The sequence below is a fragment of the Castor canadensis genome, chromosome 3, assembly GCF_047511655.1.
Source record: "Castor canadensis chromosome 3, mCasCan1.hap1v2, whole genome shotgun sequence".
Taxonomy (NCBI): Eukaryota; Metazoa; Chordata; class Mammalia; order Rodentia; family Castoridae; genus Castor; species Castor canadensis.
This window is the reverse complement of record NC_133388.1, coordinates 198795697-198819268: the sequence shown is the minus strand read 5'-3', so window position 1 is coordinate 198819268 and position 23572 is coordinate 198795697. Positions and strand designations below refer to the sequence as shown.

The 23572-nt window shown below is 51.8% G+C and overlaps 2 protein-coding genes and 1 long non-coding RNA gene across 8 annotated transcripts in view; 2 read left to right on the top strand and 1 right to left on the bottom strand.

The window, feature by feature from the left end:
• Window positions 1–23572, bottom strand: part of Mapk15 (mitogen-activated protein kinase 15) — a 36212-nt gene that overhangs the window by 3793 nt on the left and 8847 nt on the right. The window contains exons 4-8 of one of the 5 annotated variants that reach the window (XM_074069378.1): window positions 8775–8866; window positions 1074–1172; window positions 911–940; window positions 696–786; window positions 87–217 (exon numbers count right to left, since the gene is read on the bottom strand). In XM_074069378.1, coding sequence (XP_073925479.1) covers window positions 87–217; window positions 696–786; window positions 911–940; window positions 1074–1172; window positions 8775–8831 — 408 coding nt within the window. In that variant the 5' untranslated portion in view covers window positions 8832–8866. Of the gene's footprint in view, window positions 1–86; window positions 218–695; window positions 787–910; window positions 941–1073; window positions 1173–3332; window positions 8648–8758; window positions 8867–17173; window positions 23024–23572 lie in introns of those variants that run through there. The other 4 variants (XR_012446472.1, XR_012446471.1, XR_012446473.1 and 1 more) reach the window with 4 other exon arrangements.
• LOC141421766 (uncharacterized) lies at window positions 81–3276 on the top strand. 2 transcript variants are annotated; one of them, XR_012446476.1, is made up of 3 exons: window positions 81–209; window positions 1515–1654; window positions 2908–3276. It is a non-coding gene; the product is annotated as an uncharacterized lncRNA (long non-coding RNA). The 2 variants fall into 2 exon arrangements; XR_012446475.1 differs by having other exon boundaries at window positions 103–209; window positions 426–1654.
• On the top strand, window positions 15761–17324 carry Ccdc166 (coiled-coil domain containing 166). Its single transcript, XM_020170357.2, has 3 exons — window positions 15761–16189; window positions 16278–16825; window positions 17006–17324. Exons 1-3 carry the CDS (start codon window positions 15761–15763, stop codon window positions 17319–17321), a joined length of 1293 nt encoding a protein of 430 aa, XP_020025946.2. The 3' UTR covers window positions 17322–17324.

Here is a 23572-nt window from a genome sequence, read left to right as displayed (position 1 = left end):
GACAGGAGAGACAGACTAGAGAGAAGGCCAAGGGCCGGGCGCACACAGGGGCTGGGGGGCCATGTGAGTGCAGCGTGGGGGCCGACCTTCTGGTCTCGGTGAATGACACAGCCTGAGTGGATGAACTTGGTGGCCCGCAGCAGCTGACAGAAAATGTAGCGCTTGTGGATGTCCTTCAGCAGGCTGCCCTTCTGGATGACAGCATTCAGGTCAGTGTCTGGGGACGGGAGGGAGTCAAGAAGGACATTCAGGTCAGCTTGGGCGGGACTGGTGTGAGCGGGGGGGTCTATCCCACTTTGAATCCACCTGGCCCTCAGCCCATCCTAGGCTCTCCCTGCCTGGCCTCTCTGCAACATCTCCGTCCTGCTGTCTGTCAGCACAGCAATAAAGTTTTGTGGAATTATTTTCACACTTTTTTCATATAGCTCTTATGTTATAAAATGAGTGGAAAAAAGAAAACGTGACTGCAAGCGAGGACAAAGCAAGAGCCCCACGAAGGCAAGGTCCAGGTGGTCACTGCTGGGCTCTGGAGGCCAACACTTGCCAGCTGCGTGTCCTCTGGTACAGGGCACAGGTGAGGGTGCTAGCCATAGTAGAGACCCAGGCAGCAGAGGGAAATACAAAGAGAGGCAGGCCACCAGGTAAGGTTCCAGGTGAGCACAGTGTGGGGCCAGAGCAGATGAGGCCTCACTCACCCATTGACTCAAACACCAGGTAAATGTCCCTGTCATTCTCCGCACGGATCACGTTGAGCAGGTGGATGATGTTGGGATGGCCCCCAAACTCCTGGGGAGAGTCAGTTGCTGGAGGCCAGGGGCTGTGCGCTGGGGGCTGAGGGGCCAGCTCCCCTTTGTCTGGAGAGACATGCAGCTGGGGAAGGGATGCGCCAGGATGGGTCTGGGCCACTCACCTGGAGGAGCATGACTTCCCGGAACGTTCTCTGAAAGAGACAGAAACACCTGAAGGGGCTGAGGCTTGTCACCCAAGCCCCCAGCTCAGCCAGAGCCACAGGAAACCTGCTGTGGTGTACAGCTGAGCTCCAGGCACACACTTGTCCTTCCCCACTTGCCCACCTGAGCATCTGTCTGGTCCCTGAAGGCATCAAAGATTTTCTTGATGGCCACGATCTCACCAGTCTTCCGATCCACCGCCTTCCACACAATGCCGTAGGCCTGGGGACAGTGTGGTCAGTTTGCTGGGCACAGGGCCAGCCTCCAGCTCACATAGGCTGCCCTGACAACTGAGAGCTACCCCACCCAACTCTGGGTCCTGGAAGGGCTGGGTGTATGGGGAGGTCTAGGGCTCTGAACCCTGCAATTACAGGCACCTTCCAGAGGAGGTGGTGGGCAGCAAGAGAGGGGGGAAGCTGGAGAGGTCCCTGGGAGGATATGAGGCCACAGGTGGGCACTTCTGGACAGGACCTGTCCCCTCTCAGGGATGACCCTTTACCCTTCCAGTCACTCAGGCATTTTCAATCTCTCTGTCTTATACCATCCTGTTGACTCTACCTTCAGAATGCAGCAGTGTGACGGACTTGCTTCCTGCAGTCTCTGATGCGTCCAGCATCTCTTGCTGGATGGCACTCCACTCTCCTGACCAATCTCCCCTGCCACTCTCACCAACCCCCATGGTGGATCCTCCACAGAGCAGACAGGTGAGTCTTGTAAAGTGACACCAACAGTTGCTAGGGCCTCCAGAGTAACAGCCAAAGTCCTCAACATTCCCCAGACTCCTCCCATGGAACTGGATCCCTCGTGGCTTTTCTATCCCCAACTCCTCCGCCAGTGGTACACAACTGTGTAGTTTCTCCAACAGCCCTTGTCTCAGGGTCTTTGCACTTACTGTTGGACTATCCAGAATGCTCTTCCTCTCCCCTGCTATACACCGAGCACACCCACACAATCACACACCTAGCCCCACGTGCTCACACGCACTTACAATCACAAATACACATGTTTCTGGTGCCCACCCCATATACCCACTCAGGCCTTTCTGGGCCTCGCTCTTGAGCTCCTGGGCCATGCTGAGGTCCCAGCCTCCCCCGAGTGTCCTGTGGGCACCAGGAGAGGTGTCCCTGGAAAACTGGGGATATTGGGCTAGTGGGGCACTGGGATTGCTCCTCCTGGGGCCTGGGGGTTTGGAGGGCTTGGCCATCAACCTGTCTCCTGGAACGAGGTCCCTGGGTGTCACCTAGTTTCCTTGAGGAAACTGAAGCACGGAGGGGCTTGGGGACTTGCTCAAGGCCACCGTCCAGTCCTCTGAGTCAGCCGTGCATGTCAGAGGGACCAGACCCAAGGGGGCTGCGTGGTCCCCGGGGCGCCTCCGCGCTCACCCCCTTCCCGAGCCGCCGCTTGAGCCGGTATCTCTGGGCTATGTGGCGGTCCACCTCGGCGGCGCACATAGCGATCGGCGGGCGCGGACTTGCACGGCCTGCGGACACCGCGGGGGACACCTGTTGATCTGTTGCCATGGGAACCGCGGCGCCGCCCGTCCCCTGTGGCTGCGCTGGTGGGCGGGGCCTGCGGCGCGCCCCGCCCCCTCCCCGGCGCATGCCACGCCCAGCTAGGGTGAGGTGGTTTGGGGCGCACTCCCTGGGAGGTGTCTGGGACGAAGCCCGAGGCCATAATGCGAGCAAAAGCGAGGCAGGAGGAAGCCAGCTGCTGGAGACCCGCGTGGGGACATTAAGGAACTTCAGGCTGTGACCCTAGGTACTCGGGAGACTGGGCTCGGGAGGATCTTGGTTTGAGGCCAGCCCGGGCAAATAGTGCTGGAGACCCCCATCTCCAAAATAACCAGAGCAAAATGGACTGGTGGTGTGGCTCAAGTGTAGAGTGCCTGCTTTGCAAAGGTGAAGCCCTGAGTTCAAACTCCAGTCCTAAACGTTCACAGCAGCTTCATTTGTGACAGCCCCAAAGGAAACAATTTTGCTTCCATCCTTTGGAATGGGGATAGAGGAGCAAATTCTGGTCCAGCCATGCAATGCAAAACTACTCAGCAATAAAAAAGGAAGACGCTCACGATGTGCTCGATGACACGGCTGGAACCCCAGATCGTGGTTGACTGAATGCAGCCGGACTCCCCCCTGCAGCCTACGCTGTATCCTCCATACAACATTCTGGAGAAAGCCAACTGCAGGTCAGAAGAGGCCTGCGAGTGGTGAGGGCTTCGGCGTCCTGACTATGTCAAAACTGATTGCATACTTTATTTTATTTATTTATTTATTATTCATATGTGCATACAATGCTTGGGTCATTTCTCCCACCTGCCCCCACCCCCTCCCTTACCACCCACTCCACCCCCTCCCGCTCCCCCCCACCCCCTCAATACCCAGCAGAAACTATTTTGCCCTTATCTCTAATTTTGTTGTAGAGAGAGTAGAAGCCATAATAGGAAGGAACAAGGGTTTTTGCTAGTTGAGATAAGGATAGCTATACAGGGCATTGACTCACATTGATTTCCTGTGCGTGGGTGTTACCTTCTAGGTTAATTCTTTTTGATCTAACCTTTTCTCTAGTTCCTGGTCCCCTTCTCCTATTGGCCTCAGTTGCTTTAAGATATCTGCTTTAGTTTCTCTGTGTTGAGGGCAACAAATGCTAGCTAATTTTTTAGGTGTCTTACCTATCCTCACCCCTCCCTTGTGTGCTCTCGCTTTTATCATGTGCTCAAAGTCCAATCCCCTTGTTGTGTTTGCCCTTGATCTAATGTCCTCATATGAGGGAGGACATACAATTTTTGGTCTTTTGGGCCAGGCTAACCTCACTCAGAATGATGTTCTCCAATTCCATCCATTTACCAGCGAATGATAACATTTCATTCTTCTTCATGGCTGCATAAAATTCCATTGTGTATAGATACCCCATTTTCTTAATCCATTCGTCAGTGGTGGGGCATCTTGGCTGTTTCCATAACTTGGCTATTGTGAATAGTGCCACAATAAACATGGGTGTGCAGGTGCCTCTGGAGTCACCTGTGTCACACACAGTCTTTTGGGTATATCCCCAAGAGTGGTATTACTGGATCAAATGGTAGATCGATGTCTAGCTTTTTAAGTAGCCTCCAAATTTTTTTCCGGAGTGGTTGTACTAGTCTACATTCCCACCAACAGTGTAAGAGGGTTCCTTTTTCCCTGCATCCTCGCCAACACCTGTTGGTGGTGGTGTTGCTGATGATGGCTATTCTAACAGGGGTGAGGTGGAATCTTAGTGTGGTTTTAATTTGCATTTCCTTTATTGCTAGAGATGGTGAGCATTTTTTCATGTGCCTTTTGGCCATTTGAATTTCTTCTTTTGAGAAAGTTCTGTTTAGTTCACTTGCCCATTTTGATGGCATACTTTAAATATGAGAAGTTTTGTACCCTAATTATACCTCGATGTAAAGTTGGAGGAGTGGGGAATAAATGAGTGAAAGAGAAAAAAGGAGAGACTTCTGGTAACTAGTACTGGACCTTCCCTCCTCCAATGAGCAGCTAGAAAACCGACCACATCCACAAAGCCACTGTCCACACACACTGGGTCAGCAGCAGTCCCTGGATTCTCTTGATTCTGCTGCCCAAGCCAGGGAGGAGGGAGGAAAATTTTCTCAGAGGCCAGGCAGAGAACAGTGGAGGAGTTGGGCACAAGTCCACGGGCATAAAGGGAGGAGATCTGTAAATGCTAGGTAGCCAGGATGGACAGCCCTCCTTGGCCATAGTAATATCCAGGAGGGAGCCGCACAGGTCACACCTCAGTGGTAGGTGACCACAGGTCATCCTCAGCTCTAGAGCAAGGACTATTCCACACCCAAAAATGAGCATTAGAAGGAATAAGAATGGTGTGAAAATAGCTGCGTTGCCAACAAAATGGACTTTTCCATACTCTTTAACAGGAAACAAGCTAGCAGTGGTGGTGCCCATCTGTAATCCTAGCACCCGGGAGGCTAAGGCAGGGGGATCCTGAGTTGGAGGCTAGACTGGGCTGCATAGGGAGACCCTGTCTGGAAGGAAACAACAACAAAACAACATTTAGTAAAATCTACAAACTCCGGCAAAGAGACTTGAATTGATAGTACTCCTAAGAAGAAACATAAACAGCCAAGAGTCTGAAATGATGCTAACAGCCCTTAGTCATCAGGGAAATGCAAATCGGATATGAAATATGACTTTATAGTGATAGGGCGGGTTATCATTTTTAACACCCACAAATGTCAGCAAGGGTGGAGGAACTGAACTGGACCCCTTGTGTGTTGCTGGTGGGGAAGTAAAACAGTGCGACCTCTGGGGAAAGGCACTGATTCCTCAGAGAGAGAAAGACTCAGCAACTCTATTTGCAGGTTGATATTCAGGAGAATTAAAAAGAGGCCTTCAAACAAACACCTGCCCATGAGTGCTCAGAGTAGCACCACTCACAGAAGTCAAAAGGAGGAAGGTATCCCACTGTCCGTGACTGCATTAGTGGGAGCTCTCCAAAGACTTGGAACCAGTAGGATGTATTAGATGTGCATGAGGGGATTTATCCTGGGGATTAGCTCGTGTTGTCATGGAGATCAAGTCCCATCGCCTAGAGCCCAGGACAGCCCTGTGTGATTCAGCCTGGGTCAACAGAAAGCCAGAGTAGGAGGCAGTGCCCAGAAAGCCCTGGAGTCCAAAGGCCAGAGAACCTGATGCTCTAATGTCCCAGGGAGGAGAAGGAACAGCCAAGTCTCCCCCTCTCCATTCTTTTATGCTATTTGGACCCTCGGTAGATTAGGTGATGCCCACCACAGTGGAGAAGGCTGAGCTGCTCCACTCAGCCTGCAGAGACTCCCTCACATTTTATACGATTACCAGCTGTCTGGACATCCCATAGCCCAAGGTGACACTTAGCCACCTCAGGGCAAACATAATATGGACTTTCCATACAATGGAGTATTACTCAGCCATAAAAGGCTGTATCACTGATACATGATAAATGTGAGTGAAAGTCAGTAATACTGTGCTAAGCTAAATAAGCCAGACACAAAAAGTCACCTGGGCATGATGCCACATGTGTGAAACACTAGGAATAGGTATGTTTGTAGAGGCAGAAAGCTCTATCTGCTTACAGGGGCTGCTTGCAGGGACTTGGGCATGGAGGGAGAATGAGCTGTGGCTGCTTAGTGGATGATGAAAATGTTTTGGAACTACACAGAGGTGATGAATATTCAACACTGTGAATCTACAAATGCTACAAGGTTGAACACTTTACTTTTTTGTGGGGGGTAGGACTGGGGTTTGAATTCAAGGATTTGCACTTGTGAAGCAAGTGCTGCTTGAGCCACACCTCCAGTCTATTTTGCTCTGGTTATCTTGGAAATGGGGTCTTGTTAACTGTTTGCCTGGGCTGGCCTCGAACCACGATCCTCCCAAGTAGCTAGGATTACAGGTGTGACATGCCACTGTGCCAAGCTCACTTTACTTTTTGTGAGACAGTCTCTGGCCATGTCTCCCAGGCTGGCCTTGAACTCAAGATCTGCCTCTGCCTCCTGAGAGGTGGGGTTAGGCGTGTGCTGCCATACCCAGCAGGTGCACACTTTTAAATGGTTGATAAAGAAACCCAGGGGACAGATCTGAAGGCAAGCTCCCTCCCCGGCCTGGCCCTGGTTTCACAGATGTGTTAACATGGTATGCTGTGACCTTGTGCTAATGTGATAAGTTGTGACCTCCTAGCAAAAGGCTAACCACCATGTCTGCTTTTGTCCTTGCCGCTTGCTTGCTTCTGCATTCTGAGGCATAAAACCCCCACAGCCCTGAGCTGGGGCCAGCACCATTTTGGAGAGATCCAGGTGCTGGCCTGCTAGTGCAATAAATCTTCCTTTCCTCCAAACACCTGGCTTGAGTCTTGTCCTCCCTGGTCCGACATTCTTCCCACAACATGGTTGGTTCTAAGTTGTAGGAGTTTTACCTCAGCCTTAAAATGCCTCTAGGCTTGGGAGAAGCAGGAGCACAAGCAGGTGCTGGAGGTAGGCCTGTCCGAGACAGAGACGAAAGGGGTGGCGGTGACTGCAAAGCCGCTGCACAATATGCCCACAGAATTAAAGAAAGGCAGGGTTACACGGAGACGAGAGGTAGCTTGTTGAAAAGGCCAAACAGAATTTCTAGAGCTGAACAAAATTCTGAAATGAAAAACTCATCCCACGGACTTAATGTCAAAAGGACATCAGCGAACTTGAAGACAGCAGTGGAAACCGTCCAACTGAAACACAGAAGAAAATACTCAAGAAGCCGCAGGCAGGGAGGGGCGCGGGCTGGAAGTTTTGCAAATTTTAAGAAGAAACCCCACACCCACAGATCCAGACTAGGATCCATATCACGGAAAATACAAGGAAGCTGAAAGTGCCACTAACTAACGGCTGGGAACGCTAAGAGAGAAAAGCGTTTAAAGGAATTTAGAGAGAAATGGAAAGAAGCCTGGCGCTGTGGTGCACAAATGTTATCCCATTACTCAAGACACTGAGGCAGGAGGATCGTGAGTTCAAGACCAGCCTGGACTACATAGCAAGAAGGGGAAGGAAGGAAGGGACAGAGGGAGGAAGAGAGGCAGGGAGGGAGGGAGGAAACAACTTCAGAGCACTTATTGTCCATGTATCGAAAAAAAAATTATGCCAACCTAGAGTTACAGCCTCAGAGAAAACACTCAGAGAACATTCCCCTGCAAAACGAGGGAAAATGAAGACTTTCAGACACAAAAACTGTAAGTGAGTACAGCAGGCCTAAGTTCAGATGTTAGTGAAAGTGTCTCAGAAAGAAGACAAATGACTCTGGACTGGCAGAGAAGTGAAGAGCCCTGGAAATGAAAAACAGGAATATAAACGACATCTCACTTACTGATTTTCATTGAAAGGTAGTTGACTAGCCACTGTCGGTGGCTCATGCCTGTAATTCCAGCTACTCAGGAGGCAGAGATCAGAAGGATCGCAAAGCCAGCGCAGATAAATATTTCATGAGACCCTATCTTGAAAATATCTAACAAAAAAAGGGCTGGTGGAGTGGCTCAAGGTGTAGGCCCTGAGTTCAAGCCCCAAATAGGAACAGTGCACTGTGGGCTCTGTAACTTGTAGAAGTAAAATTTATGACACCATAGCACAAAGTATGGCATTTATATTATACAAACTAATACACAATTACAAAGATTGCAAAAATTATAGGTGAAGTACTATGCTATTATTTGAAGATAACCTGAGACAAATTATAGATACAAATCTTTATGTTTAATAAAACAAATGAAAGTATGTATACATAAAAGACATGATAGTCTAGAACGTTAAAAATTACTCAGTGAAAAGGAACAAGAAATCGATGGGACCAATAGAAAACAAATGGAAAAATAGCAGACTTAACCTAGCCGCATAAATAATTAGATTATATGTAAATGGTCTAAATGCTCCAATGAAAAGGCAGATCTTGGGACTGGAGATGTGGCTTGGTGGTAGAGCACTTGCCTCAGCCTCAGTGCTGAGGACTGGATTGCTGTCGGTGGCTCACGCCTGTAATCCCAGCTACATGGGAGGCTGAGATCAGGAGGATCGAGGTTCAAAGCCAGCCCAGAAAAATGGTTCAAGAAACCCCATCTCTCAAATAACCAGAGCAAAATGGACTGGAGGTGTGGCTCAAGTGGTAGAGCGCCTGCCTTGCAAGCACAAAGCCCAAGTACCACTGCAAAAAATAAAATAAAAATAAATAAGTAAAATTTTTTATAAAAGAGTATATGGAACATTCATCGCGACAAACCTTATTCTAAGTACTGTAGAAACTCAACAAGCTTACGTTATGAAGATCGTACCAATGATGCTCTCTGCGCAGATTTGGGGTCAGAGGTGTAGCTCACGGGAGCGCTCATGGTCAAGTCCGAGGCCCTGGACTTGACCCCTGGCACTGCAAAAACAAACAAACCAGTAACAGAAAGATATTTAGAAAATCACCAAAGCCTTAGAAATTAAACAACACACTACTAAATAAACAAGGCTCAAAGAAATCAGAGCAGAGTAGGAACTATTTTGAACTAAAGATAATGAAAAGACAACACGGGAATGCCGCTGACCCACTAGGTGGGGTGAACTTTGTCGCTTCAAATGCTTAGCTTAGAACAGCAAGTGTCCACCTGAGAAAGCTAGAAAAAAGGAGAAAAAATTACCCGAGGTGGATAGAAAGAAGGAAATAACCAAATAAGCGTGGACCTCACTGACATGGAAAATGGACACACAAAATGGGAACAGACCAGCCCAACACTGGGCTGACGGAGTGGCTCAAGAGGCAGAGCGCCTGCCTAGCAAGCGTGAGGGCCTGAGTTCAAATAGCACCGCCAAAAAGAAAATCTAAAAGCTGTGTCTTTGAATAAGGGAAGTAAAATATAGCTGGGCTGATTAAAAGTATAAGAGGTGGGTTTCCAGCATTAGGAATAAAAGGCAGCACGTCTTGCCACGTCCCGCAAACAATAAGCAGATAACAAGCGGCTGATATAAGCAACTTCTCACCCCAAAATTTTGTCACTAGGGGTCAGTGAGAGTCCTAAGGAGGTCTCCAACTTGGGGACCTCAACTCAACCCTTTTTTGGTTCTCGTCTTGACATGGAAAAGAGATTCAGGCTGAGATACAAGGTAAGAGACTTGCAGAATTTCATTCAGTGAGCAAAGCAGAGCAGACAAAGCACAGGTGTGTGCTCAACAGGGACAAATACTCAAAGTAGGACAGAGGCTCGGTAAACACTTCCTTAGATCAGGGCTCTTGTTCTGAGCACCTGTTATATCATCTTGATCTTGCTGCTACATTGTTTTAATGTTTTAGAGCTGGCCCAGAGACCTTAAGTCTTGGTTAGTTTTATTAAATCTAGGACAATTTTTTTTGGCAAGCATTTTTTGTGACTAAAGGAGTCATTTTACCAAGCGTTTCAAGATAAGTGTTTTCTTCAATAAATGCGTGCCCTGTCTCAGTACATCTGAGCAAAGACAGAGAGGTATCTTTCTACTGTGTGCTACAGTTCAGTGACAGTGTGAGACCAAACTGAGTTATTCACTAATACGCTCTTTATTCTGATTCCTACTTGTGGATTCCCATGTCCCAATTCCCCTCACCTGTCCTGCCTCAATGTACTTTCTTACATGAAATGGCAAATCCACTGGGCAAGGGGGAAGATCTCCAAATGTAACCAATAGTAAGTATTAATTTAAACAGTATATATGCCCATGAGACAAGAAGGGTTGAGGCACTGGTGGAAATGGAGGGAGGGAGGCAGAACAGGATGCAGGAAACCACAGGGACCATGCTGATAGAGGGATTGAGGCCACGAAAGTCACCATACTGGACCTAGGACACTGCAGGTGAACACTCCAGCCCCATTGCCTCAGGAAGCAGGAAATGCAGGTAGCAGAAGCTTTAGTAAGTGTGAGAAGAGCCGGTTCCCAGGAGTATGGAGAACTCAGGGTGGCTGCGGAGTGGCTGCCTTCTGGTCCCCAGGGTCCCAAGGAGGGGTGAGAGGCTGGGAGAGAGGGGAATCCCTTCACTCCTTGCCTACCCTTGTGACTCTCACTTAGAGTGGCAGCGACACCCAGAGAAAGTGGCCAGTAAGTGGAATTATGCCCACATCAGTGAATTCTCAGCAAAAATCAATCTTCAGGAGTAAACTAATTATTAAGTCAGCTTTCTACATAGCAAAATAAACCACTCAGTCTTTTCTGTCTCCCTTTTTTCATTTTACTGTATTTTTACGATTTTGTTCTTTTCCATTTTGTACTTTTCAGTGGATGCTAACCCTCAGTTGTTTTTCATTTGTTATTGTGCGGTGCCTCTTGGGCCACTATTTGTATCGAGTTGACTCTCCCTGGTCCAAATGTCCTTTCACACATAAGTTTTTCAAGAACATTTTATCTTCCCATCAGTTGCTAGTCAACAGTACATTCTGTCCCCTGCAGTCGTAACTGTCAGCTTTGAGTGTAGCACTGACCTGGATCTTGTGTTTAGTTCGATGTGGGAAGTCCTGAGTGGTTTGGGAAGGCTTCATGGCCCTAAATTAGGAGAGTAGACCTGTGGGTCAAGTTGCCAGGTGGGAACAGTGTGGCTTCACACTGTTCATCACCTCCTCCTGTTACCTAGCAGTCTACACTCACATGGCCCCCACCCCAGATTTCAGTGTGTGCACATCGGCCTTGCCCTTCCAGGTGTGTCACACCCAGACCCCTGTGTGGCTGAAGCCACCACTTGGCCCTAGTGTCACCATCTGAGTAGGTGTCAGTCCTGTCCCCTGCTGTGCCACAGCCTAACCTACCACCCTTCCCATCTCACACACAGCCTCCCCTACTCTAGAGGGGTGGACCTCTTAAGAGTCCAGAGCTCTCCTGAGTTCTGAGCTCCAAAGCTGTCCTTTCCTCTCTCCTGCTCCAAGTATGGGCTTCTGATGCAGATGCCACAGGCTGGCCCTGCCCACCTGGACACTGCTCTCACTTGTCAGAAAGGTCCACATGGTGTCTGGGATCCTCAGTCACCTGCCTGTCAGGGGTCTCCCAGCCTGCATGTATGTGCAACTGAGTGTAGAGGCTGCCATTGGGCCTGTGCTGGGCTCTGTGTCCTGAATATCATCATGCTTGTCACGGTCTCCCTCAAAGGGCTGGGCATCCATGGGGACCTATGCAGGTCAACCTGGACCCCACCCCAAGTCACCACCGCTAAGAGCCTCCCTTGGTGTAGGGGCCCCTCTGGCCCTGGGTCACCCAGCACCACAGAGACCCTGGCCCTATGTGCTCCTTGCACTCACCAGAGGCTCCCTGGTTCAACCTGTCCTTGCACCTGGGAAGGGGGTGGGAGCACAGCCATGGCCTTCAGTGGATTGAGCATCAGGGAGGGCAAAGCACGTCCTCCCAGGGCAGCCATGCTGTGAAAGCTGGCACATGATGTAGACTGGGCCTAGGACTTCGACATGGGGCTGTCTCTGAACCTCGTATGAATCTTGCATCCGTTCTTAGGTATCTGACCATGGACGGGGATAGGCCTTTTCTCGGCTCAGGTAGGGGTGAGGTGAGCAGGCCTGCAGGGATGTGGGAAAGGAGACAGGCTCCATTTGGGTCCAGAACAACCAGGCCTGGGCCTCCAGAGCCTGACCACATTGGATAGACAAGCTCTGACAGACCTCACATTCCTGCCTATATTAGTCAGTTTTCATCACTATTACAAAATACCTGAGAAAAACAACTTAAAAGATGGAAAATTTCATTTTGGCTTATGGTTTCAGGTGTTAGGCCATGGTTGCTTGGCCCTACTGCTGGGGGCCTGCAATGAGGCAGAGCATCATGGCGATGCAGACATAGTGAGTAGAGCTGCTCCCCTCATGGCAGCCAGGAAGCAAAGCAGAGTAATAGGAAGGGACCAGGGCAAAGGTGCGCCCTTCAAAGGAATGACCCGTGACCCTACTTCTCCAACCAGGCCCGCCTTCCACAGTTCTACCACCTCCCAGTAAGCCATTCAAATTCTGAATACATCAGTGGATTAAACTATTGATTGGGTCAGACTGCCCAAGACCCCTTGCCATGGGGTCACCATCAGCTCTGCTTCTGATAAGGGATGAGGTATTCAGGTGAAGCTGGGCATTTCCTGTCACTGTATCTCCTTGGGATCCCTTCGTCTGACCACTGGTCAGCATCTGGTTGTCCCTGTAAGTACCAGGCTCCCACCTAGGGACAGGGTTTCTGGATTCACCCAAACCTACTCCCAACTCTGCAAGTGGAGTCTGCCTTGGCAGATGGAAAGATTGCTGGCACTAGCCATGTGCTGGCCACAGGCTGCCTTTGACCCTTGTCCCAGAGCACAGGACAGGATGGTGGAGAGAAGTGTGCAAGAGGCCAGGTAGAAAAGTAACTAGAGACACACCACCAGAGATTCCAGGGGGCCTTGGACAATCACTCCATGCCTCAGTTTCTCCACGTGTGAAATGGGAGCAGAGGCTGCTGGGAGTCTTCAGTCCAAGGTTCAGCACCCAACCCCATTGGCTACTCCTTGAGGAGGGATGGTCACCCAAAGTCAGGAACTTCAGGCAAGAAAGACAGCAGGATGGGCCAGGAGTGGACCCAGGGACATCTGCGGAAGGCCCGAGGAGCTACTAGCAGTACTTCAGGAGTAGGCCCAAAGCAGCATCACATCCTGGGGAGGTCCCAGCATAGAGTAGAGAGCAGGGCCCCATTCCTGGGCCTTTCCAGCCCTGCTTCTCACATTGAGGTGAGCAAGCCCTGGATTGCCCCTGCCTTAGTCTGCTGGAAGTCGTGTGTTGGGACCTTTTGAGGAAGGACAAAGATCACCACCCCATCAATGGAGAGCAGGGGCAAGGACCTCAAGCTCAGACAAAATGTCATGTGTAACACTGGCTTTGAGTTCGGGGGCCTCAGATATAAGTTTTGCTGCCCATGAGCAGAGGCAATGCCACATGGAATGGCCCATGTGCCATCCTCACACCACAAGAATCACTGGGTCCTGGAAAGGCACTGCAGGCCCACCTCCAGGCCAATGGCCAGCCCAGCCAGGCAGGCTAAGTCAGCAAGGTTCCCTCTGCCACAGGCCACAGATAAAGCCAGCAGAGGGTGGCCTGGACTGTGGTGGACATCTAAGTTGAGGTGTAGAGTTGTGCAGAGGCCTAAGTGAAGGTGGGTAGGTTGGGTGGGGCTGGGGTCATTGCAGTTCAGCAGCTGGTCAGGGGAGAGATGGGGACAGGGAGGAGTATGGTTGGCACACATGCAGAAGTAGAGAGAGGCAAGAGTGGGGCTGTGTACACAGCTCCTCAAACTACATTGGGTCAGGATTACAGAACTGAGAGGAAGGAAGCTAGAAACAGAACAAAATGCTTGTGGACCTCTCCTGGGAGAAGACATCTGTGAGCTTAAAGTGAGAACAAAGCATCTGAGAAGCAGAAAAAGTTCAAACTTAAAAGTCTCTGCCACCGGACCCTTGCTATACTAACTACAAGGCCAAGATCAACCGGACACTCCTGTGCAGACAGTGTTCTTGTCTGCAGATGGGAATCCACAGGATCCAAGACCACAGAGGACTATACTGGCCCAGTGGGCAGGCCTCCACCTTGGAATGCACAGGATCTAAGACCACAGAGGGCCAGACTGTCCCAGTGGGCAGGCCTCTACTTCCTGCGGTCTCAGTGTCCCAAACTGTTAAGTGGGGGACAGTGACCTCAGACATGCCTGGAGGACGGCATGGAGAGCACTGGAAAGGGGCCCTGATATCTTGTGCCTGCTAAGGACCTGGAGGGGGATTGTAAGAGCCTGCAGCAGACAGGCCCCACAATGGGTGGGGTGATCTCTTCCCTGTTATTCTACTCAGTCTCTTCCCAATTTTCAGTAACAAGTCAGGCACCACTTTCATATTAAACACCCATATTTTAGGGCCAACATTTAGGAGCTTATGAGTCATTGTTGCTTTTAAACTTCAATACCAAAACAGAGATTCCACATTGTCTTTTAGTGTGTGACGTTTTGGGTTTTACAAGGACAATGACCTCACTGTTCTGCCAAGCTTTTCCACCAGGTGCAGCTGAGTAGCGCAAATTCAGTTATATAAACTGCCAAGTGTAAAAAAAAATTAAAAAGAGTATTCTGTTCAACTGTGGGTTCCCTAAACCCTGTCACTCACAGGTATGACTCAATGATCCTCAAATCTGTCCAGATCCCAGCAAATGTGGACAAACCTGGGAGGAAACTCTGCTCTATGATGGAACATAAAATAGCCTCAGATTTCAGATGCACCTCAAAGGCTGTCCCGCACACCTCTTGCTGAGGCGTTTAATGGGACCAGGAGCAGACTGCTACCTCCAGGATGAGGCTCTGCAGGGCCCCGCAGGGCCACTGACATTTCTAGTCAAGGCTGAGTCAAATAGTGATGCTGTGTCCACAGAGTCAGCAGCAAGAAGAGGAGCAGCCAAATCCCTGGTGTATCTCTTGGCTCTTCCAGCCTCTGGTCTCCTGGGAAGGGAAGTCAGCAAGTGCAGACCCCTGGGATGAGTTAAGCAGATGCTTAGGAGCCCCAGAGAGGAATGCGCTGGCCAGCAGGCTAACGGTGGGGCATCTGAATGGACTTGCTACCTCACAGTAGCCCCATTCCTATGGAGGCTGCAGAAGCAAGGGTCCCTTGGGAGAGGAAAAGCTGTGGGGTCGTGCTCCATCCTGACAGCATAGACTTCACATGAGGAGTGGGGGAAAGGCTCGCTCAAGACTAGACGGAGAGAACCTGGCGAAGTCTTTCCCATACGAGGTACGACCAAGAGTAAGACCACTTGGTGAACAGAAAGCAAAGGGCACTAAGACCTCGGTACGTGGAAGATGGGCGTTCCTGGGGCTGCTGCCCAGGTCTGTTAGACTCAGAAGGTCCTACAGCTGAAGACCTGTCTGTCCCTGTCCTTGCCGGGCCTCGCCCAGACTGTCACGCCCAGACTTAGGGAAGGGAACCTCCAGGAAATAAGAGTCGTCCAGCAGTTGCCCAAGCAACGGGGATAGGGTGGGGGAGAGCAACTACGTTCTGTCTCCATAGAGACTGCATCAGATAAACATCAACATTATTAATGGTGGACCCACCCCGACCGGCAGCCAAGGTCCGGGGAAAGCCCACGAGTACAGGTTAGCGATGCTGTCCTGATCTCTGATTCTTTCTCCCCGAAACCTTGTGATCCTGAGGTGCATCCCATCGCTAGACCTAGGGCCTAGAATTTTCGGGCTGGGGAAGGTGAGGGGCTGAGCGGGCAGGGGACGGTGCCCTCACGAAACCGGGTGTCCCAGACCCCAACCCATGGCGCCCAAGAAGAAGCGCGGCACCAGCGCCGGACGCACGGGCGAGAGTGCGGAGCCGCAGCTGTCGGAGCGCGCGCAGTACCTGCAGCGCGAGTACACGCTGCTCTCGGAGCTGCTGGAGGCCTGCACCGAACGCGTGGACCGAGTGCTTCAGGAAAACGCCTTTCTGGACAGCGAGGCGCTGCGCCTGCGCGAAGAGAACCGGCTTTTCGCCAATTATGTGAGCGCGCACGCGCAGCGCTGCGCCAACGGCATAGTAAGGCTCGAGGAGCAAAACCGCGTGGATCTCGCGCAGATCCAGTGGCAGCGAGCCGAGCTGGCGTCGCTCTACCAAGGGCGCGAGGAAGGGGTGCACGCACAACTGCAGGAGATGGTGGAGCGCGCGGAGAAGATGGCACGACGGGTCCAGGAGCTGCAGCCCTACAAGGCCAGTGAGCGCACGCCCGTGGAAGGGTCGGGGCCGAGCGAGGTGGGCTCGCCACGTACTTCTGCGCTGACCCGCGCCCCCGCCGCAGGAGCTGCAGCTGGAGCAGCTGGCGCGGATCCGGACGCTGGAGTGCGAGCTGCTACACGTGCGCGTGGAGCACACGCAGTTGCTCCACCGTGTGAAGCGGCGCTTCCTCGATGACAAGGCCGCCTTCGAGCGCGAGGCGCGCCAGCTCGTGCAGTCCCTGGGGCGGCGCGCAGAGCGGGAGGCGGCGCGCGCGCTCATCGCGCACACACAGGCCATCAAGACGGATAACTGGCGCCTCCGGCAGGAGCTGCTGCAGCTGCTCCAGCGGTCCCAGCTGCTGCACAACACGCGGCGTCAGCTGCTGGAGCAGCGCGAGCAGCTGCGGCGGGAGCACGAGGGCGCGCGGAACCTGGCGCGCGTGCACGGCTGGCTGCGCAGGGGCCCCGGGGGCCCGCCGCTCTGGCAGCCGCCCGCCCCTTCCCAGTCAGCCTCGCGTGCCGACTCACTCACCACCCAAGTGGTCTTGTACCGCGCGGCCTCCCAAACACCAACCCATGCGACCTCCCGGGCACCGTCTGTGGTCGTGTCGCTTGTGACCTCCCAGGGCCCGTCTGTGGTCTCATCACGCACAGTTTCTAGGGTCCCATCTGCAGCATCGCCTAAGACTTCTCAGGACCGGTCGTTGGTCCCATCGCCGGCTCCTTCGAAGGCGGGTTCCGGGATGGGGTCCCTGGCCTCCGCGCACCCAGACTCCCGGGTCCTGTCCCTGCTGCCACCGTCGCGTCGGAGCTCCCGGGGCCCATCCGTGACCCGGTCGCACCGGAGCTCCCGGGCCCCATCCGTGACCCGGTCGCACCGGGACTCCGAGGTTCCCTCGACCTCGTCATCCGCGGGCTCCGAGTTCTTGTCGAAGACGCAGTCACTCGAAGGCTCACGGACCTCTCCACGGTCCTCTTTGAGAAAGACTTCTCAGGACATGCTCATCTCTGCAGAGTCTGACCCCAAGCTTCCCTCGGGTCTGTCCCAGGATAGGTCTCCTCCCACCCTACAGTCGGAGCCGGTGAAAACCGACGCTGCAGCAGAGGCCGCCTCAGGGCGGGTCTGAACCCACGTGCAGGAAGCCAATGCCGACGCTTACTCGGTGCGTGTAGGTGTTAATAAAAGTGTGACCCCCGTGCGCTCTGGCATCCCTCTGGTTCGCTGCTCGAGTGGACACTGGGCTGCTCGTGCGTGCCTGCCATTTCCAAGTTGGGAATTTTGGGGGTTTTTTGGTGGGACTGGGGTTTGAACTCAAGGCTTCATGCTTGCAAAGCAGACGCTCTACTGCTTGAACCACACCTCCACTCCATTTTTCTCTGGTTATTTTGGAGATGGAGTCGCACAAACTATTTACCCAGAGCTAGCCAAGAACTGCAATCCTCTCGATCTCAGCCTCCCAAGTAGCTGGGATTACCGGCGTGAGCCACCGGTACACAGCCTGGAAGGGAGTTTGCTGCCTTTTTTCTCCCGAGTCCCCGCTGGAATTCAGCGTCCCCGCACCGACAGCGGACCTGACCTGGCAGAGGCAAGAGAAGGCTAGTGACCAGGAAGGCCCAGGTCTGCAGGTGGAAGGGTCTGGGACAGAGACCGGGTTCGCACTCGGTTTTGCCACCAACCTATTGGGAATTTTTCTGGAATTAAAAAAATAAGTTCATTTAGAGAAAATTTCAAGAATAGTACAGGGAACTCCCATTCCCGCGCATCCAGACCGAGCGGCGCGCGCTTGGCCCGCGTGTGGTCGCGGGGTCCTCTTGGTTATTTGGGATTCTGTTGGGACTTCGCGCCGCTTAGTCCCTAAACACTGCACGTTCCCGACCAGACGCAGCCACAGCACGAAGAGCAGGAGCTCACTCTGGAGAACACTGTCCGCCCAACCGCGGCTGCAGTTCAGATTTTGCCCCTCGTTCAGCGGTGGCCTCTACGCCCCGCCCTCCGAGGTCACGACTTGAATTTCGTTGCCACGTGTCAGGGTGCGAGGCCGATTCCGTCCCCCGACTGAGGCGCGAACCGGTCGCTGCTGTCAGGAGCCCCACACCTGCCGGCGGAAGGAGGCGGGGCGCCGGGGCCACGCGCACTTCCGGTAGGGGCGGGGCCGGGGCCGCTCGGCATCCGGGTCCTTCCTGCTGAGCGGCTGCCCCCGCCCCGCCTGCGGCTCGTCGCGAGGACCCGGGCACGACCCTCGCGCGGACCTGCGCCGGCCCCAACAGTCGTTCCCGCACGGGCCCCGGTGCGGCAGGTCCTGGGAAAGTAGAGGGACCGCACCCCGCAGCCCTGGAAAGTGCGTTCTTTGCTAATTTGATCCAAAAGTTGTAACAAACTAAACTAAACTCACGACGGAGAGGGGAGCAGTAGGACCGCTCGCTCATTGCGAGTTTGAGGGTTTCTTTTAAAAGACTGAACATATTCTCACCACAAGATCTAGCGACTGAGGCCAGGTGAGGTGGCTCATGCCACGGGGAGGCAGAGATAGGAAGGATCGAGATTTGAGGCCAGCGGGGGCAAAAAGTCCGGGAGTCGGCATCTCAATAGAAGCTGGGAGTAGTGGCGCTCCTGTCAACCCGGTAAGCAGAGACTGAGCTCAGAAAGATCAAGGTCCAGGCCAAACCCTGGCTTAAACGTGAGGCCTATTAAAAAAACTAAAGCAAAAGGGCTAGGGCTGCGGCTGAAGTCCTAGCAAGTGCAAGGCCCTAAGGTCAACTCCCTAGTACCACCAAAAACAAAACCCTACCAAGTGAGTACCTTGATACGTTTACCAAGAAAAACTTTCATCCACACAAATATTTATGGCAACTTTACTCATGACTGCCAAGACTTATGCACCCAAGTTATGTAAGTCAGCTTTCCAACCTAACGATTTATTTTGGACAGTGCTTTCAGTCCATGGTCACTTGGTTCCATTGTTTTTGAGCCTAGTGGGATGGAACATCATGACAGGGAGTGTGTGACGGAGCAAAACTGCTCACCTCATATGAGGACCAGCAAGCAGAGACTAGAAGTGGCCAGGGACAAAATATACCTTCAAGGGCAGGCCCCCAGTGACCTACTAAAGTTTCCACCACCTTCCTCAGTAGATTAATTCATTAATGAGGTTTAGGCCCTAATGATCCAGTCACCTCCCAAAGGCCCCACCTCTGAGCACTGCTGCATTGGAGACCAAAGCTTCAACACAGAAGCTTCTGGAGGACATGTGGGATCTAAATGCAGGATGTCCTTCAGTAAGTACATGGATCAACTGTAGCCGGTCCAGACCACTTATCACTGAGTATGACCTATCAAGACATGAGAAGACATGGAGAAAACTTAAATGCATATTTCTAAGTGGAAAAAGCCAAAACAAAACGGTTAAAAACTGATTCCAAAAGGCATTCTGGAAGAGGCAAAACAATACACACAGTAAAAAGACCACTGGTTGCCAGAGATAGGCAATAAGGGGTGAACAGGATTCTTAGGGCAGTGGAACTGCTCTGTATGATGCTGTAATGCTGGGTGCCTGTCATACATTCCTATAAACCCATAGGCTGCACAGAGGGTGAACCCTGGTGGGAACTGTGGACTTCAGTTAATAATGTATCCATACTGCTTATCCGCTGTAACAAATGAACAACATTAAAATAAGATGTTAGTAACACAGGAAACTATGGGTGTGGGGGGGAGGGAATGCTGTGAGAGAACATCTCAGACCCCAGAGGCTTTCTGATAAAGGGATGTGGGCTCTGAGAAGTGAAGCATTAACACAAATAAGAACATGCAGGCTTGGATCTCCCAACCTGTTTGCAGGAGCTGGGGAGAGCAGAGCTCCCTGTAGGCACAGCATGGGGCTCAATGGGAGCTCCTGGAGCTCTGCAGCAGTGGGCTCCACCCGTCCATCAGTCAGTCACCGGACAAAGCTCCAGGAAGTGGGACAATCTTGGGCCAAAGAACTCAGTCTAGGTCAAGTTCCCAGGCAGCTGAGCCTGAGAACCAGTCAGCATTGCTCAGCAGCTGCTAGGTAGGGTCTGGGAATTTAAGTGATACATTTCAGGGTCTTATAAATACTAGGAGACTAGATTTTATGTGTAGAAGTAGAACACAAAAGTAAATCAGGAAAATAACAGGACTAGATTATTTGCTCACTAAATACATGTGCTGGCACTATTAGACCAGGAGCTGTCCTAAACAAAGTAGAAGCTCATTGTCAGTTTTATTAAGGTGAACAGTGAGATGGCATGGGACACTGTATAGCCCACATACACACACCCACACACACACATTGAGCAATCTGAGAAAGCCTCACGTTGTGTCCCAGGAAGCACCAAGGCGCTGACATACAACTGGGGACAGGCCAGGGCTACGGCCTGCAGCACTGCTGAATAAACAGAGAAGGGCCATGCAAGCAGTGGGAGAGTGTCCTGCTGCCTGACGACAGGTCTGCCATCTACCTGGCTGTTTGTACAGTGCACAAATACCAAAAGCAAAACAAGATGACACTGCAGCTATAGATGGGGTAACTAGACCAAGCATGTGAAAGCAGGGGTGGAGTGCGGCAGGCCCTCGCCTTCCCAACCTCTCTGCTAAGGACACTTGGAGCCCTGGCATGGGATGTGAAAGTTGGTACGCTGCTGCTAATAGTGGAAAAACCCAGACAAGCCCATGGAAAGGCTCTCCTAAGAATTCCAGCAGCAAGTGGCTACTCGCTGGTGCTGGAAACATTAGCAAGCATGGTGGGAGGCTATGGAGAGGCCTTGAGCCCATCTTTCCGGAGGCTGTCTCACCTCTGTTTGGTTTGAGGTAGGGTAGTGTCCCTGCAGTGCTGACCTTGCACTTTGCAGTGCTGACCTTGCACTGCAAATCAATGCAAGCCCTCACATTTCCTAACAAGAGTGCATAGGGGGTGAGGAAGCAGACAGTGAACTCTATATGCTCAGGTGTGACGGTGGCCCCAGGCTCCCAAGTATCCCCTGCTTGCTGCTGCAGCTGGATCCCCGGCTTCCACACCAGCCTCTCGTCCTGAACAGGTGGTTGGCCCTGTGAAGCAGGACACTTCTTCAAGCTTTAAATTCAGTATGGTCCAACCATTTAGGTTTGTACTAGGGAGTAAGCTTTTTTTTATACTGCTATTCAAAACCTGCACATTTGGATTTCCCCAGTGTTTCACTTGGTGGGCCCACAATTTGGGTCTCAAGAGGTATTAAATATGAATGTCACAAAGTGAGCTAGACTTTCACTCAGGAGAAACAGCTGTCCTCCACCTTTATAGGGTCCCTGTAGGGTTGAGAACTTCCAAGACTGACATATAGCAGAGCCCGTGAGTACCCGGAACAGCTGAGTGGCCTGTGGTGCACTCCAACTACAATGAGCCCCAATGCAGATTTACCTGGCCTTCTGTCCAAGAGACAGGGAGAGTGGATTCCAGAGCTGGCCCTGCTGGTATGCAATGTCCTCTTCCTAGCACAGCAGACTCCACCTCTGGAGATGCCAGTGACCACCTCATGGCTCTGCATGCTTGCTCTTGCTGTACCTGCCTCGTCATGCACCTTAGGTAGGCATGTGTGTGGGAAGTGGGCACGTAGGCCAGACAGCAAGTGTTGCTTGGGGACAGGGCAGATGCCAGGTCACAGGCACAGCTCTACCATCTACTGGCCCCAATGGGACACCCATTCTGGCCACAGAATGGTCTTATTTTCCCCACCCTCCACCCCATAGGCTGATGGGGTCGGGGGACACTGAGGTCACTCACTTGCCCTGAGAATGCAAGCACTGCTTTGGAACACCTGATAGGAGATCCTGTCACTCGACCCTAGGAAGGCACTGCCAGGGGGAAGTGAACCCACAAGGCTGAGATGCAGGTCATCCCAACACCACTGCACCTGCTCACGGCTTCACTGCCACCAGTCTAAGGGCAGTCATCCCAAGCAACTGGGCAAAGCAGGAAACATCTGTCAGTTCGGGATACTCTGTTCCTCAGCCATCTGCCATTACCAACCCCGGGAAGGAAAAGCCTATCTGCACCACAGCCCACTGAGTAGGGCAGAGGAAGCAGATTGGTCATGCCATGGCTGTCTGTCAACTGGACAAAACTGCCACCAAGCACCCTGGTGGCCTGCTCAGACTAATACATATCATCAAATGGAAAACAGTTCATTACTAACCCCATACAAACGCATCACTTAGTGAAAGCATCGTGAAGGATCAAACCATGTACAGGTAAGCCCAGACACAGCCCGCTGGTTCCAGCAGGACACTCAAAACTCAAGTCTCTAAGTGTCACCCTAGTGCCCACTGCCCACAGATACAAGTTGGTCCATTCCACAATAGCCTTTCCACCTACACTCAACCATCCAAAGCCTTCCAGGTGCCACCAACTAAACAGGAAATAGGACACCTTCCCTCAGCCCTTAGAAAAGCACATGCTCTTTTGTTAGGATTGTATAAGTAAAAGGAAGACTGTCCACACATTCCACTGGGAGGATTTTCACTTACCATGAAAGGGCTCTAGTGGCCTCACTGCCCCTGCCATGCAAGAGCAGTGGCTGTCAGGAGAGCAGTGTGCCAATCAGGCTGGACCCAGAGAAACTGTTGCTATGGACTATATCACCCTTAAGTGGTCATACACCCAATAGCGTGCATCAGGAGGTAGGTCTCCCAAAGTGACTCAGCTGAGATGGTGAGTTCCAGGGGGGACTGGTGCCCTTGCAGGAGAGAGAAAGACCAGGGCTCTGGCCCCATCGAGGCCAAAAGTCTTCACCAGAAAGACCGCTGCTGGTATCCTCATGCCTTCCAACCTCCAGCCTGTGAGGAAATGTTTCTGTTGGTTATACTGCCCAGTCTGTGGTTCGTGGTGCTGTCATTGTGTCATGCAGGGCCTTCTAAGTTCACGACTCTTGGCTGTTTAGAATAATCTTCAGTATGTATCAATGAGCTTATAAAAAGAAATTACAGCCAGGCACTGATGGCTCACCCCTGTATCTTAGCTACTTGAGGTAGAGATCAGGAGGACTGAGGTTCAACAACAGCCCCAGGCAAATATTTCTTGAGACCTTATCTTGAAAAACCCCATCACAAAAAAAAGGGCTGGTGGAGTGGCTCAAGTGGTAGAGCACCTGTCTAGCAACTGCAAGTCCCCAGTACCACCACCACCCAAAAAAAAAAAAAAAAAAAAGATTTAACTGAAAATTTCAAACATACCTCCAAACTTCAGTAACTTACATTTTGCCAACAGTACTTTTTCCTTTTTATTAGAATTTTTAAGGCAAATTGCAGACACCATGGTATTTCCCCATAACTCCATCAGAATCCATCGCACTAAATGCTCTTTATACCTAATAACCACACCATCAC

Excerpts from the sequence above, each read along its gene's own strand:
- Ccdc166 (XM_020170357.2), top strand. The coding sequence starts at position 15,761 with ATGGCGCCCAAGAAGAAGCGCGGCACCAGCGCCGGACGCACGGGCGAG. Across the intron at positions 16,190-16,277 it reads AGGAGCTGCAGCCCTACAAG|GAGCTGCAGCTGGAGCAGCT; the intron begins GCCAGTGAGCGC and ends CCCCCGCCGCAG. Across the intron at positions 16,826-17,005 it reads CTTGTGACCTCCCAGGGCCC|CTCCCGGGGCCCATCCGTGA; the intron begins GTCTGTGGTCTC and ends GTCGCGTCGGAG.